Genomic DNA, 17038 nt, shown 5'->3' with positions numbered 1-17038 from the left:
GTATCACGAAACATATTGACAAAGTGCCAGCTTGTGTAATTTCAGGCATCCTATCCCCTACATAGGGGAAGAATAGGGATGTGTTTTTTTTTCTCCCTCCCTCGTGTAGAGCCAGCTGTAAAGCTAGAGCCGTTACAATGGGACCTCTCCTGCTGCACATGGTGTAGTGTGGCTCTTCACCCGAGGAGCCTGGCAGAGGTTCAGCCGCGGCAGCGCGCACGCGGGGGGAAGGGGGGGGGACTGTACCTGAAACAGGCTTTGCCACGATCGCTATCGCGGCCGGAGATTTATTGCATGATGATACGGACGAGGGGGAGGAAGCGCGAGTGCAAAGCAGAGGAAACAAAACACTGAAGCCCATTCATAAAACACTCTTATCAGCGCACCACACTGGCACACATGCGGCCCCAACACCGCTGGAGGAGGTCTGATGGGTTTCACAATAGGAAGCACTTGGGAACGGGATCTCCGCCACTCTGCCCAATTTGGATCGAGGTTGAGGAAGAGCATTAACAAAATTGTAGGGTTTTCTAAAAATAAAACTTATCTATATCTATCCACCCACGTTTCACTTTGAGGAAACTGCTGAGACGGACCTGTGGACTTCAGTGTGTGTAGTTTGTTTACAAATGACTAGAAGACAAGGATTATGCCAGGCTTTTTTTTTTATTCACACATTTTACATGAACAATTCCGCAAACAGCATATTATGTACATTCAGTAGTTGATGGCATGGAAGACGCGGGATTATTTCATTGACTTTTCCGACTTAGCTCTTAGGTTCCCTGACAACAAATGAGCCATCTTAGGTCCTCCAAACTCTGCAGTGCCAAACGTTACAACAGCAACACACATGCCCCGTGACCGCTCTTGCACACAAAATAAATGCAAAAACTTCCACATCTACACAATCGTCACACACACACACACGCATACACACACACAAACTCGCACACAGACACACACACAAGTCTCATACAAAAGCTTACAAAATGCTGCTGTATTCAAATAGACCCACAGGACTGCCTAAACTTTAATAAAACTAAATGCAATAAGACAAATGAACACTCCCTCCTTGACATTCTGTAAGTCTGTGTTTCACTGTAATCCTACGCTTCATGCGACAACAATGGCAAAGGCAGCTGGTGGTTAAAGTACTTGTGGAGACGAACGTGTCTCGTCTCTGAGAGAGATGCGGAGAGCCCACTCAAGTCACCAGTGTCACGCACGTTTTTTTGTTTTTTCTCTTCGTCTTCAAAATAAAAAAGGCAGACAGACGAGCCGAATACTGAGGTTGAGACGCACACGCGGCACTCCACCCCATAACGCAGCCCGTAACTCAGAAACGAGCAGCCATTCTGAGCAGAGGACAGACTGCGAACGTGAGGTGAGAAAAGGCCGACAGGGGGCTTTGACCTGTGAAGTCATGACTGCATTCAGTTTGGGTTACCAACAGCATGTGGAAGCAAATCAAAACGAGACTTTGTTCTTTAGAGAGAGCGCACACTCTCTATGCACCATCGCAGTCTATGAACACCATCGAAATATGAGCGACCGCTTCTCTTGTCCCATGAGAGGGTTTTGCCTGAGGGGGCAAAGAGTAAACTACCCATAACACCACAAAAAAATGCCAAAGACTCAGCTAAAATACTCAACAAAATCAATATCTTATGGAGAGGAAAATGCAATTAAAGAATCTATTAATAAATCGCTCCAATAGAAAGTATCAATTTACTGTTCAATTTTGACAATGCAAACAAGAATTTCTGAAAACATATATTAAGGATATCCTATATACTTTTTAGTGTGTGGAAAACAACCCCAAGACAATATAATATTACATCGCGGTTTTTGAAAATGGTCTTAATTCCAATGTCTAACTTTAAAGACTTCAAACAATCACATAAAAAGAAAGAGCAAGTATACATGAGCCACACAAGACAAAAAAAGCATGAGACTTTCAAAACACACTTTTGAAATTGAGTTTGTTTAAATAATTCTAGAAAAATATTTGCTGTACATATGCGACAATTATTTACATTTTCTTTGTTAATGATTCTAGACATGGATAAACAACTGAGAGTTCTGTTAAACATGTGTTTGTTTGGGATTGCATTTGGCCACTTTCAACAACAAGCACTCGCTATGCCAAGATGCTGCTTTTTTAAAATTAAAAGTTAAACAACGATGTTGATGTCTGCTTTCTACAAAAAAAACGCTGATTTGGCGCTTGCCGTTTAAAGACAAATGAGCGCTCAAGCCAAACTAGCAACACTTAAAACAATGCGATAGCCCCGTCTCAGAAATGACATCAAGACAAAGCACCAGAACTGTGTGTCGAGAGATGCACATACTTGGGAAAGTGTGGGAGTTCGCTCTCTCTCCCACAAACGAGTGTCCTGAATCACTGATCCATGGCTGAGGCGTATGAGCGGTGATGATTTGTGACAGAAACAGAGGCTTTTCTATACCGAGCTTCAATGTTTCTCTTTTTTTCTTCCTTTTTTTAAAACTCACCCCCAGGACCTCCCCATCCCACCCACCCCCTCATCCTCCTTCCAAAGATTATCTTCCATGTTTTTTTTTATTATTTAATGCTAAAGCAGCAAAGAACTCTACAGAATGCTCTCGGTTCAGGTTTCTAAAGTAACTCCATTCCGCATCAATGATAAAGCTCTCGGTACCTTATTAATAACGTCTAGTGTTGGGTAAGAGCAAAAGCCCCTGCTGACAGGACACTAGCCTCCTGAGACTGGGAGCTGAAGAACCTCTGGTTTATGGTCACTTGATCCAGATGACTGAAATTCAGACAAAACTACACTTATGCTTTGGTGATCATGAAATGACATGAAATTAACCACCTGCCGATCTACTTGGTGAACAGAATTGTTGTTGATTGCACTCCTGTACAAACTTCATTTAGGATACTGATTCGTTTCAGTGGTCAATAACGATACTTATCCACATAAATATCCACGCCAACGCAGCAACTGGGCTTAGCCACTCCTTCACTGACTTCTCATTGATTTTATAATCATATAGCTAAATAGAAATGTGCATTCATCTCAATTTTGTATAAAAACTGTGCACCTGTTTTCAGAGTTCACGAGTAGAAAGGATAACAGTTTGCATAGTCTTAAGCAGAAGAAATGCTTCAACGCTATGTCATTAAGTGTTTTGGCTGCCATCAGACGTTGTCGAACTTGTGTTTTAAGTAGTCTTTCATGACCTTAGCGATAGGTAAATCCTCCAGGAACTTCAGGCTCTGCAGGCCTATACACTGTCGGATTTTGATTCTGCACATGTCCTGTAAAGTCCTGGGTTGTCCTAAAAAGGCAAGAAAGAGAGAGAGAAGGAAAATATTACAATCAAGCATCTCGACAAAGGGCTTCTGCACAATGACAATAGAGACCACACATATCTGAAGTGCATTTCAGGCTAAATCAACAACTAAAGGCTCCTTTCAGAGGCATGTTCTTGGATTGACTTCAGCCCAAAGTATCCAATGAACATAATGTGTCCTAGGTCATATATCCAATTAAGGGGAAACAGACAGCGAGACAAACAGCCAGGAAAACTCCTCTGTCCTAGAAAGAGCTCTCAGGCCTCACAGCCTTCAAGGCCACTGAACTCCCTTCATCTGTTATCTGCCACAGTTCAGAAGTTACCATGGGAAGCGTTCTTTTCCGTAATACAGTATTAAAAATAACAAAGAAATCATAAAAAGAGAAAAAAATAACATTTTATCAGGTTAATAAGGCAGCACACTCAGCTTTGCGGTACAACAGGCCGCACACACAAATGAAGCCAGCTGGAAAACCCACAACAAAGGCATAGCTGAGCGGGCCATCTGTGGGCCCTGTCTAGTGTCACTTCAAATGCTTAATTACATCCAAGTCTGCCGCTCTGCCAAACAACGGCCAGGGACAGCCTGCTCGGAGGCTGGCGTGTCAATCACGTGGACGTCCGGACGACCGGGGTGGGGGGGGGGGAGGCTGACAGGACAGGAGACGACCCCGTGAGGTAGTTAGGATGATCAATAAGCAGCGGGGAAAGATGATCGTGCCGGCCTGTCCAGAGCTGAGCAGGGGGGCTGACTTCACAGAGTGCGTCTGTCTCAGCACTGCGGCTTTGATATCTCGATATCAAAGTTCAGGGGGGGAACAATTGGCACGGAGGCATTGTTGCTTACTGAATCATTAGCGCTTCAGGTAACACGCCGGCTCTCTTTTCACATGGCCGATTGTTCGGCGAGCGAGCGCTGCTGAGCTTTAGGACATCTCCCTCCGCTTTTATGCTCTGCCTGCAAACCTACAGGTCAACCAACGCATGCATGTCTGACCAAAGCTGCAATCATACCAGCCTTTCATGCTGCATTATTACGGAGATATCTGATTAACCCGCAGCTAAACAAAAAAAAGCCAAAACTTGCACTGTTGTTTGATAGCTGTTATTTTGCCATTATACCGTATACGTTACAATGATACACTGTTCTGAGCCATAAAAACTCCAATGTGTCGCAATGTAATGAAAACTGGCTTTCTGTATGCCCTTAGGAAATACATACTTCAAGTGTAAAACTGGAAAGCAGCCAAGAACCCTTCCATCGCAAGAGGACAGCATCAGATTCCTAGCCTCACCTGAACCACATACACACAGTGGAACTAGCCACACTAGGCCATGAAGGTAAACACACACACACACACACGGGGAGAGGAGAAGGAAGGACAGAGCAGGGGGTTGGGGACAGCTACACTAGGCCATGCACACACACACACACACACACACACACACACACACACACACACACACACAGGAGAGGCGAGGACAGAGCAGGGAGTTGGGGACACCTACTGGTAACTTCCTGCAGAAAGTCCAGGCAGGGCCGGCTGATGGCCGACATGCTGAGCGACACGGCCACGGGCGTCTGTCCCTCGTAGTTGCGCGTGGTGGTGTCGGCGCCGTACGCGTACAGCATCTGGGCGCAGAGCACGTCGTCCCGCAGCGCCGACAGGTGCAGCGGCGTCTGGCCGTCCTCCAGCCGGCCCAGGTTGGTGTCGGCGCCGCGCTGCAGGAACATGCGGCAGTACGAGTGGTTGCCCTTGATGACGGCGTAGCGCAGCAGGAAGCCGTTCTGGATGTCGATGTTGGCGCTGTGGTCCAGCAGGATGCGCACGCAGCTGGAGCGCTCGCGGATGATGGCCAGCTGCAGCGGCGTGGTGCCCTTGTCGCTCAGCGGGTCCACCTCGGCGTGGAACTCCAGCAGCAGGCGCACGAAGGAGTCGCGGCCGTAGTGCGCCGCCACGTGCAGCGGCGTCCAGCCGTCGTTGCTCTTGGCGTTGATGATGTCGCCGCGGTGCTCCGACTCCAGCATCAGGCGGGCGATGCGCGCGCGGCCGTGCATGGCGGCGTAGTGCAGCGCCGTGAAGCCCCCGATGAAGTCCTTCACCGTGGGGTCAGCTGCAGACACACACACACGGACACACACACACAGACACACACATAGACAGACACAGACAGACACACACACAGAGGCAGGATGAGCTGACAGCCAGATGGGAGATTAAGGGGCCATCACGGGCCATGCTGGTAATGCACTTCAACAATCAGGAAGACCGGAGTGTGAAAGAGAGGCCATAGGTTAAGTCCTGCTATTTCAATTACCCAAGAAACACTCATTATTGCTTTGTTTAGCACAGAGAGGAAGAGAAAGAAAGTGAGCAAGAAAAGGGAGGGAGAGAAGGAGGAAGAAGGAGGAAGAATGAGAGAGTGTGGAGATGAAACCTAGAAAAAAAAAAGAGACCTACAAAACGTTTTGGGGTGAAATCATTTTAAAAAAAAAGAGCAAATATTTAGGTTAGCATAGCGTTACTTACTTACTCACTCACTCATTTGGCTGATGCTTTTAACCAAAGCCACTTGCATACGCAAGTGCTTACAAGGGCCACTTTACCCAGACCACCCCGGGGTTAAGTGCATTGCTCAAGAACACAATGATGGCAGCCGGGAATTGAACCCTCAACATGTCTGGCTACTGTTTGCTAGCCCAGTCCCTTAACCACGACCCTACGTAGCTTTACAGATCATATACTTCCTAAGGGATGAATCCTGTTAATGGTATTACCGGACATACCCAGATTAGCACATACACTAAACGTATTGTAATCGCTATAGTTTACAGTTTAAGAATTACGAATAGAATTCTAGCCTAATAAATAAAATTCACCATTTAAATTAATCAAGAAAGCAGACCTTAAAGTTGCAATGAAATGCAGTGAAAACATCTGAGGCCTCATTCCAGAGCAAGCCTTGGCTGATGTAGACACAGCTCTGGACAGAGCCAGTACCGTATATGCGGCTCTGGGCAGAGCAGGTTCACAGTGCCATCTAGCGGCAACCAGCCGTCACTATAACTCATCAATTTCACATCAAACCACACCAAGGACCTAGCCTAGCCTAGCCCCGCCCCCCCTAGATCTTCTTTCAGGGAGAGCTAGTCTGGCAACAGTTCATAACCGCTTCCCATATTCAAGAAAAATGTCAGGCCAATCAGCGACGAGAGGGGAAGACGAAACTGAAACTTATTGTGATTGTGAACAGAAAGCAACACAAAAAAAATGCAGCTGGAAAAATGCAGAAATGTATTTACAGCAAAGGTAGACCCACACACATTGCTTCCTGACTGTTGATGCTGTTTATTGTCAGTTTTTGTAAAGTTTAGGCAAAGTAGAGAGTAACATTAGGAATCTCTGATCAATGTGATTGGTAAAGCAGAAACAATGATTTCAAAGTTAGTGGCCGTCGCGAAGCAAGTGTTGCAAACATTTCCCAATCGAGAGTTGACAGCCTCGTGTACAGAGTCTGGATATATCCAGGCTACGAGGGACCGGCTTCCATACCAACTAGCTTAACGACCATATTGATAAAAACTAAACTACACATTAATTGTTATTAAACAATCAATACATTAATTGTTTTGGGCTCATTAAATATTGTTAAATGAGGGAGAACCGCGGTTTTATGTGATGAAAGCGAAGTGGTGCAGCATCACACAGAGATGTATGACTATGTGACGATAGGTCTGCTAGCAGTAGTTCAGAAATGTGTAAATGTGCCTGTCAATTGACTCAAAGGTGAACATGCCACAATAGGAAAGAAGCCAACAAGGTAACAATTTCAGTTTGCATAGTTAATACCATAGAAGAGTATTATTTGACTAATTCAACTAATACATACCTCAATTACATACAATTTTAACCTATTTAATTGAGCTATTGATCAATGGTCTGCTAGTAAACTTGGCTGCTGACAAATCGTCTCCATTTTAGAGGTGTGGGACTGACCTGGTTCTGATGTTCTTAAAGCAAAGTTTAACAGTACAGCCTACCTGCCTAATTATAGCAGCCACTGTAACCTCATTGATATGCAATCAAAAACAAAGTTTTTCAGGAATGTCTAGAGGAGAGGGGAGCCATTTCAGAAGAAACAGCCTATTTGTAATGTACAAAGGCTAATGTCTATGTACATAAACCATTTCCAGGTTGTACATGGAAATTAGTCATTGAGTAGCTTTTTTTTTTTTTTTTTAATCCCTGACACGGCTTTTATGTCTTACTAACATACGTATATTGATTTTATGTGAAATCAAATTAAAGGTTCACACAGCCTACAGTCAAGTTCCAAAAGGATGGCTTATTTATCATTATCATAACATAATTTAAATTCTCATTGGATTCTGTACAATCATCTGCTGTAAGATAGAAAAAGCCAACTTCCTCCAATTAGTTCTTGGTAGTGATATAGCCTGAACATTCTCAACAGCAAAGAGCAAATATTCTTTGGACTGCCAATTAATTAATGACCTGTGTGGATTGGTCTTAATGATGAACTTTCATCTGAAATCATTACCACAATTACCACACAAACAAAGCCTTATGTACCATCCACACAACACCAAAACAGAAAATAAATGTGTGTAAAGTATATTATTCTCACAGTAAGTAACAAGTATATCAAGAAGTGAAACCTCCTGAGTGATCCCTTGGACATTGCTATCTGGCCATTATCTAACCACTTAATCTTCATTTCGGATTCTTACACATTCTTGCTGAACAAACATAGGCAGCCTGTTTGCAACTGACTGTTTGTGCACATCAAGTGTCTATCTACAATAATGAGCTATCGAAACAGAATGATGATGCCGCCACCACCACCTCTTTCTCCTCACCTCCGTGCTCCAGGAAGACCCGAACACATCTCTCCTTCCCTTTTGCTGCCGAGAAGTGGAGCAGGGTCCAGCCATTGGCATCCCGAATTTTGGGCGAATAACCCTGTTCCAGCATCTTGCGGACGGTGTAGACATCCCCTGCTGCCACTGCAGCTTGAATCTGCAGCTCCTCTTGAAGTTCAGGGTTCCTTCTGCAGTGATGGTTCAGCATCCTGTTACATCTCGCACCAGGAGATCATGCACACCTATCCTCTGGACATCATTTCAGACATAAAAAGAAGGGCAAAAAAGAAAAGGGTCATGGAGGCCAGCATAAGTACACACCAATGGTCAAGCCAGTCTGACTGATCAGAGGAACTGTAGAGGATTTCAAAATATGAATGCGATCAATTTTCACCTTCTGTCAGTGTCTCTGATGTGTGACAGATCCCCTTGATCTTGTGTCCATATCTGGTATGGCATCAGCTACTTGGACAGGCCACCAGTGTTATGAGAACCGATGACTGGACGCTGTGAATGCAATATGTATGGGAGATTTGAAAACATATGGCAATACAGGGCTGATCCATGCTTGAACTCAGTAGTAGACATTGGGAAATCTCATTACAAACTGATTCAGCTGGGCTCTGTCTGGACCTTAATAGAACCGTAACAAGGGTATAAGCCTAGTAGGCCAGCCCGCTGCTGAATGACAGTCGCAGGATAGGTAGGTTAACTAGACAAATAACGTTAACGTTAAAGACAAAACGTTAGCGAGGAATAGCATTGTCTAGTTACATACTAGAATAACCTGAGTCATTGGAGTTGTGTTTTAAAATACTGACACTGACTGTACATTGCAAAAACAGGTTACATTAGACTCCACCAAATGATGCTTGCTTGTGTTAACTGTTTAACAGACAAACAAAAAAACATGCAACGAACTCATTTAGCCTTCCAGCTATCTGAGTAGCTAACAGGCTAGCTTATCTTTGTTGACGCGAGCTAGAGTGGACCAAATTCGGCTACCTATGCCATCTGCAGTTGAAATGCACATATTGCCTTGTGTTTTATTTTAATAATCATCACGCGTTGTAGTGTGGACGATTCCTAAGATAAACCGCTTGCTTCAAACCCAATCGAGACTAACGTTAATCTGGGGCGAACTACATAGCAGTCGCAGATATAGTTAGCAACGAACAATGAACTGCTAGCTGGATAGCCAGCTCGCATCAATCAAATGCTAGCTAAGTTAGCTGGATAACTAGCTAACATATATTAGCTTATCTCCCACTACCAGCTCTGTCACAATTTACCATTACAGTACATCATACTATTGGATAACATTTCATTTCACATTAAAGTCAATTTAAATAAACTGTACTCTAAACGAACTGAGCAAAAACGGTAAAGTTTCAGCTGTCGTTAGGTGAAGAGAAGCTAACTTGTCAGTAACGTCAAAACAGATAACTCACCTAATGTTAGCTTGCTATGTAGAAAGGTCCCAAGTTAGCCTACACGCTATGCAACCAATATCGAAGTGATGGCTAACTTACTAGCAAGCTAGATATAGCTGATAAGGCTAACTATCATGCAGCTAATTTCTGAGCTTTTGTTTAAGTTCCAAACCAACGATACACATGCAAGTAGTCTATGTTGCTCTCACACTGAACACAATAACATCCCACTAACTGCTAAGTATGGATAAAAACCTTAATACCTAATCAATGTATGTTTGGTCAGCTAGCCATCCTCCCCGCAGGTCGGCTCCTCCGACACCAAACACTCTTCGCCCAATAAGAATGCATTCATGAGGAATTTGAGTTGTCAAATAGATCCCCATACCAGTATGACTATGAACGTTGCGTTCCTACCCATGGCCAGGTGGGACCTTTGGCTGCAGATATAATGTCCAATGCGCCAAAATAGTAGTTGCAAAATATTTATTCCTTCAGACAGAGAAATGTCAAAATAATACAATGTAGAAAGTATTAGGACAGTGACCCCTTTGTTGCACACTCCACGTCCAGCTGGGGGCAGTGCCGCCGTGTTGTACAACGTCACTGACACGCGACAATCAATTAATGCATTTTCTGCATGGATTTTTTAGTTATTTTGCAGACGCCTTTGTCTAAAGCGATTTACAGGTGAAAAATAGGCCTATATGTTAATCATAATGGTAATAAGAGCAACATCAACCTGACAACTTCTCTCTCTCTCTCTCTCCCCCCCCCCCTAAACCTATAGCCTATGGAAAACCAGAAAGTTTCCTGTGATTTAATAATGTCAGATTTGACGGTTTTCACATGAGGAATGGGAACAAATATATAGGCCAAATGTGGGTGGAATGAGCAATTGAACAACTTGATGGTCTTTTATGCCCCCTTCAAACAGACAAGGCCCTGAAGTTGACGGTGGGGGCCCAAAAGACCAAACTACACTGCATGTGAATGTAGGCCTACAAATTGCACTTAGCCTACTTTATTAAGCGTTTCTTATGCATTATGGTTTGTATATTTAGTTGCTTTCATTAAGCTGTTGTTTGAATGGACATGTTGTTTATTACTGATAGGCCTAAGTAGGCTATGATCAACTTTTGGACTAAATACAACTAAATTTGCTGTTAAATAGGCCCTATTGTTATTTGTATGTTCCTTTTGGACTAATCTCTCTTGGCAATGATGGTTAAAAAAAGGTGACAAAACATGTAACTTCCATCCCTACTACAATAATTAGCCTACTGGGCTACGTTAATATTGATCATGAGATGTTCGATGATGTCATTAATTAATGGGGTTCACAGTGACGTGGGTCTTGACCAACAATCAGTTCATAATTGAGTCCAAATGAAACATTGGGACATTGCCTTCATGAGAAAGGGATGCACAAATAATTCAGTGGTATTTTCTTAAATCACGGTGTCAGATAAAATCATGGCATGAGATGAAACTCCATATCCATGGCCAAAGGTGCATGTCTGCTCCTACCCATGCAGCACTGAGGCCTACTCTGGCATTTATCTGCGGTGCAGTAGGCCTACATCAATGAGTTTAAAACATGGGCAGAAGCTCAGGAGTACTGCAGGAAAGTCCATATTGACCTGGCCACTGCAGAGAATATGAGGAATATGACAAGTCTGTTAAAGTCTGCAGACTCTCAGCACAAGGGCATGGTGTGGATTGGGCTGGAGAGAGGAACAAAGCAACACTGGCAGTGGCCTCTGTGGATTCACTCTCAGCTTATCACATTAACTGGATGGAGAATGAACCCATGGCCAAGAAGAGTGTATGAAATGGGTCGATGCAAATCGCTCCATAGGGAGAGAGGGCTACAATTATTTATGTGTACATTTAGTGACTGTATACCAGTTGGCCTGTAGATGGCGGTGTTGAGCAAAGGGTTGCCGGTAAATTTTTACAAGCATGAGACACACACACACACACACACACACACACACACACACACACACACACATACACACACACACACACACACATAGGCAGATGGAGACAAATTGAAGAGTGATTTCGAGGACTGAGTGGCGGTCATATTTTGTACTGCTATGTGGTACATCTAATTTTACACACAAATGTGTCATATCAACATGTTTTACTGAAAAATGTTTTAATGTTTCACACATATTGTGTGAGCCGCCTCCTGAATCCAGATGGTGATTGTTTCTTCCTTGGGTCATTTCAGACCTTTCCTGAAAATTTAATCGAAATCCATCTGTAACTTTTTGAGTCCTTCGCGGAGGTAAAAAATAAACATATAGGCCTACATGCAGATGTATAAAATAAAATGCTGTCAGGGTACAGAAAAATTCCACAAGTGCAGAAGACATTAAACGCAATTTCACCCAGCTCCAGTACCAGGGATTAACACATAGGAACAGCACATTGAGCATCAGAAAACAGCTCTCACAGGCAGAGTTAATGGAATGATATTTCAGTGTCTCACTCTTAGAACTCCAGAGCCTCAGAACTTGAGGTTGAGGTTAGTATTACTTTGTTTTCATGGTTGCTAGGATTGTTGATATATTATTATATGTATAATATATATTATATTTGAGTAAATATGGTGCTCTGTGAACATCTCCTGTGAATGTTCCACAATTTTGTTATCCATATGTGATGACAGCTCCTTATGAATGTGTGTCACTGGATGCCTCACTTGGGTCTTCCCCTTAAAGAAAATGTTTCAATACAAAATGGAATGAAAATGCTTGTATTGCAATGTCATCAGTACAAATTCATGTTATGTTATGACCTGTTTATGTTTGAAGAAGAGTTCATGCTAAACCCTCTATATCCGTCGGACAACTTTTCTTTTAAATGAGCCTTTTTGATCAGGCTCCTATATTTTTGCCAACAAATCGATATTTTAGACCAGGAAGTCTGCGCTTTATTTCTTCCGCACAAGTGGGGTGATCAATGGACATATTTCAAATGACTCCGCTTGGATAGTCCTTCAACCAATCAGATCAATGATCCAGGTGTGTCTTTTGGATAAGCTAGTTTGTGATTGGACCGAAAGGTTTTGGACAGGAAGCAGGGTAGATAGATTTGCAGGTTTCCAGTCTGAGCTGCCGGGCAAAATCTAAATTCGGCAGCAGGTCAGGCAGGGTACACCCAGCCTTGTCTTTAGCGGGTTTTGAAGCAAAATTATTTTGATTGAAATATACTAGGAGAGCATTCATACACCACTGTTTTCTCCTTTTTGACAGAGGTGGCGTTTAGAGGGTTTTGCATCTGAACTTGATGTGGTTTACTCTGTCCTCCAAGCTCACCTGGAGTTGCTGTGTAGTTACTCTGTAGAGAAATCTGGGAGCCCTTATCTGTTACACAAAGATTATATGTCAGTCAGAGAGATAGGCATTGGAAGAAAAAAGAAAACAATATAGCTGCAAGCAGCAATGCAGGGGTGTAAATCGCAGAAATTACATTGCCACGGCATGAGCAAGCACTCACAGCAACTGCGGATGGCTGAGATATCAGCTTACTTCCTTTATTACAGCACCCAGAGGTTGAATGATGCCACTCACCTTTCATGTCTGTACAATCAGGTATCAATCCCCCGTACCGTAAATTTGGCCCTCATACATCAAACCATTGCTGAGATATGAGCTCACTTCCTGTAACACAGGAATTTCCTAGCACATCCTCACAATCAGGTACCAAGTGTACCAAGTTTGGCCTTTGTACATCAAAGCGTTGCTGCGATACAAGCTTAGTCCCCTCACCAATGTTTGCTGAGATATGAGCTCACATCCAAAACATCAATTTTGATTGGCTGTATTGAGTGAACGCTTATGAACATCGAAACACCTATGTATCTTTTGTCAGGCTGTTTAATCTGTTATAGAGCATGATGAAGCCCACCCCCTCCAATCCTCAACCCAAAGTTACACCTTTGTCTGAAATCCTGAGTGATTGTAAACTTGAGTGATTGTAAACTAAAAGCTAGTTTACATTCACAGTAGCAGTTGTTTTTACCTTTTGTTGTGTTCTTCTTACACAATAGAAAGACTCCGGTAGCAGCTCCGATCAGGCACACACACACAGCCACCAGTGCAGTGGACGCTATGGTTGTAGTGGCTGAGCCCCATTCACTCCCTGCCAAAAAACAAATCAGGAAGATAAAAACACTGAACAAGCACATCAGCCGTTTTATCTCACTGTATATTCCCACTCCTGTCCATTCAATATCTAAATCAATGGATTTAAGAAACACTGAATATAAATACCAATCTGAAAGAGCAATGAAAACCCCTGTTATACCCAAAGCAATATCCAGCTTGTTGTCCAAGCTGAGATGTTCAGCTGTACAGGTGTAGTGGTGATGCTGTAATTCCTCTGGGCTGACCTCCAAGCTCTTCCTCATCTGGTACGTCTCATCTCCATTGGGTAGCAGCTCTCCGCCAGTGATCTGGTGGTCAGAAACGGACTGCCCGTCTCTGAGCAGGGTCAGGTTGATGTGACGGGGGTAGAAACCAGTGGCCAGACAGGTCACTTTGGCCCCTCTAGAGTCTGGGAGTGTCTTCTGGAGGAGCCGGACTCTGGGCTTCACTGTGGAGGAATTGCATAATGTGGTGGTGCATAAGCAATAATGCAGTACCTTTGGCAATGGCAAAAAAATGGCTAAGGTGTGGGGGCTGTGGCACTACTGGCAATAGCGCCCATACCACATCCTAATCCCCACGGGTATTCGAGTCTGACCCGGATAATTTCACGATCCCATCCCATCCCATCTCTCTTTCTAAATAAAGGGAAAAAAGAAAATGGTTATGGCAAGGAGTGGCCAATGCTGCATACCTTTCCTCATGACACGATTCCTCTGTTTCCTCAGATATGTCCTGAGGGTCCTGAGGCAGATGGGCTGGTAGATGTTCTCATACAGCCACTTCACCTGGCTAAACTGCAGCTTGTCCCACATGGCTGGCCACTGCCACTGGTTCCAGAAGCTGTGCTGGTCATTGGTGAAGGACAGATGGTCTCCAGTCTGCCCGTTGAAGGCGTCTTTCACTGCCATTGGACCAGGCTGGTCATCATCCAGCAACTCACAGCCTGTGATTCTCTGCTGGACGTAGATGCCTGCTGCATGAGGGGGGAATAGAGAAGGATACTCATTAACATACCGTAGCTGGTATTCAGTAACTTTGCAGTCAATTATTTACATTCAAAGTCATTTACAACATGAGCTTGACTTTGTGTGAAAAAAAGTAAAAAATGCTTTCAGTGAAGATAAGGCCTGCATGTGATTAGGGATAGAAGGATAGATAAATAGATAGATAGATAGATAGACAGATACAGTAGATAGATAGATCAACAGAGCATTTAATGACAGCACATAACCAGTAGAAAGGTATCTGGACACATTAAGTTTTGCAGTATGTTTTATAGTAGTACAATACATGGAGATCTTGTTAATGGTTAAATGATAGGCGTTGGATCTTACTCCATAAGTCATAATGTAAACATGACCTATATGCAGGTCACCACACCCTCTCTCAATCTGCACACAGAATACATACCGCCCGTGAGGTTGGACCGCTGTCTCAGGTGAGAGGCTCTGTATTTCATGCCCCTGTTTACGTGTCCAAAGACCACACTGGCATCCTCCTGAAGTACAACATCCTCAGGCTCGGACGTGAGTCCTCTCAAAATAAACTTTCTCACGTCTGAGTCGTAGTAACCCAGTTGGACATCGTCCAGCATCACAACCGCGCTGAACTCTGGGAACGGAGTGTGTCCAATGATGAATGTTGCAAACACCACCAAGGAATGTGACCCTGTATGTTAGGAGGTAGAAACTAGTAATGAAGTTATACATTAAAATTAAACATGACAACTGGTAAACGAGAGCTGCTTGATTGATTCTTGATTTTAGTGATAAAATGTTATTCTTATTAATCAAAATAATTTCATGGGTGTAATTTAAGTTGTAGCTGACACCTTCAGCCAATTGTGAACACTAACATTGAGAAGAGGGAACTATTTGAATGTGCTCTGATAGGCGATAACCAACCACAAATTCTTGTGAACATACAGACGTAAAGATATACAAAGATGTTGTCCTTACCTGTGCTTGTCTTCACTGCAAAAGTAAGAAAACCAAGGAGTGTGAGGAGAGCATCCATACTAAAAAAGCTATAGACTCTACCAGGTTCATCCCAGGTTAGTCTATTGACGTTTTAGGGCACATTCTTATCTGAGCAGTTTTTCGTTTTGGTTGTTACCTTAACAGCAAGTTCAGATCGATTCCTATTCAGCATCACCTTCCCCCCACAGTGGGCTATTTATGATTAATTAAAGTCAATCTACTGGAAACCTGCATTTTCACATACTCTTTTGATGGCGTATGGAGTAAAGGTTGCAGCAGCTGTGGTTTCACCACACCTACCCTACCTGTTTCTCCTCTGAATGGAGAGAGTGCAAAGTCTCAGTGTTGACTCAGACCATTTAGTTACAGTAGCACAATAACACGAGGCAGAGCAAGATTTTGAAAAAAAATGCAAACACTGCAGGCAGACACAATGATCAATAGCACAAGTTTATGTCAAACTTTAATACAGATATAAACACACCTTAAACATATTATATTTATTTATGCTCTTTGGAATACAACAAGACTTTCACATAGATAAAGATAGAAAGATAGATAGATAGATAAGAATTAGACTTCATGAGCATCTCAGTGGTGTTTGACTTTTCTCATTTTAAAGACGGGGCCTGACACCACTGGTTTAAAGCTCATCACTCCTCCTTTTCCTCATCTTCTTCATTCCCCTCTTCTCTGTTTTCTTCGAGAAGATCTGTCCATCTGCTTGCTCCCTCCACGCCAGCTTGGCCTCTGCCGGCAACCCCGTCTCCCTCAACCTTTGCTCAATCTGAGGGACAGTGCCAGCACAGGTTAGCATCAAAGGGTTTGCAGGTGCATTATGTGGAAATTACAGTAGAAACAGAATGTGAAAAAAATACCGTTTAGATGTTAACACCTACAGTATGTTCTAAGTTTTCCTCAGATATCCACTAAATAAAACAGACAGGGCAAGGTTGGCAACCAAGTGTTTGAAAAGGTTCCTGCTCTGATTCAGTTTCAGGCTTGGAATTAAATACATAACATGACCAAAAACCTGAGCCACGATATAATACAATAGGCTTTCACCTGTCCCCTCACAACGTCCCTGTTTAGTCGATTGAGAAACGTTTAGCTACATATTGCACCTTATTATCTCAAGGCGAGTTTATTTACTGTACAAAGAGGACATTCAATGTGCTTCACATGAACAAAGGCACTGGCCTGCTGTAAGATGGCTGTCTGAACAGTAGG

At 43.3% G+C, this 17038-nt stretch overlaps 2 protein-coding genes across 6 annotated transcripts; both read right to left on the bottom strand.

The window, feature by feature from the left end:
* Positions 1 to 656: 656 nt before the first annotated feature.
* asb7 (ankyrin repeat and SOCS box containing 7) lies at positions 657 to 10834 on the bottom strand. 5 transcript variants are annotated; one of them, XM_062548901.1, is made up of 5 exons: positions 10052 to 10834; positions 8625 to 8737; positions 8228 to 8479; positions 4855 to 5460; positions 657 to 3327 (listed from the first exon to the last, which is right to left on the bottom strand). In XM_062548901.1, exons 3-5 carry the CDS (start codon positions 8436 to 8438, stop codon positions 3188 to 3190), a joined length of 957 nt encoding a protein of 318 aa, XP_062404885.1. In that variant the 5' UTR covers positions 8439 to 8479; positions 8625 to 8737; positions 10052 to 10834; the 3' UTR covers positions 657 to 3187. The 5 variants fall into 5 exon arrangements, with proteins under 5 accessions (XP_062404885.1, XP_062404886.1, XP_062404883.1 ...); XM_062548902.1 differs by having other exon boundaries at positions 10081 to 10834; XM_062548899.1 differs by lacking the exon at positions 10052 to 10834 and adding an exon at positions 9927 to 10016.
* A 170-nt stretch (positions 10835 to 11004) lies between these two features.
* On the bottom strand, positions 11005 to 16092 carry LOC134095395 (major histocompatibility complex class I-related gene protein-like). The gene is made up of 7 exons (XM_062548898.1): positions 15788 to 16092; positions 15240 to 15497; positions 14521 to 14802; positions 13987 to 14274; positions 13702 to 13821; positions 12996 to 13043; positions 11005 to 12391 (listed from the first exon to the last, which is right to left on the bottom strand). Exons 1-7 carry the CDS (start codon positions 15843 to 15845, stop codon positions 12351 to 12353), a joined length of 1095 nt encoding a protein of 364 aa, XP_062404882.1. The 5' UTR covers positions 15846 to 16092; the 3' UTR covers positions 11005 to 12350.
* Positions 16093 to 17038: the final 946 nt, after the last annotated feature.

This window comes from Sardina pilchardus, chromosome 11 (genome assembly GCF_963854185.1).
Source record: "Sardina pilchardus chromosome 11, fSarPil1.1, whole genome shotgun sequence".
Taxonomy (NCBI): domain Eukaryota; kingdom Metazoa; phylum Chordata; class Actinopteri; order Clupeiformes; family Clupeidae; genus Sardina; species Sardina pilchardus.
This window is presented reverse-complemented; position numbering and strand designations above follow the sequence as displayed.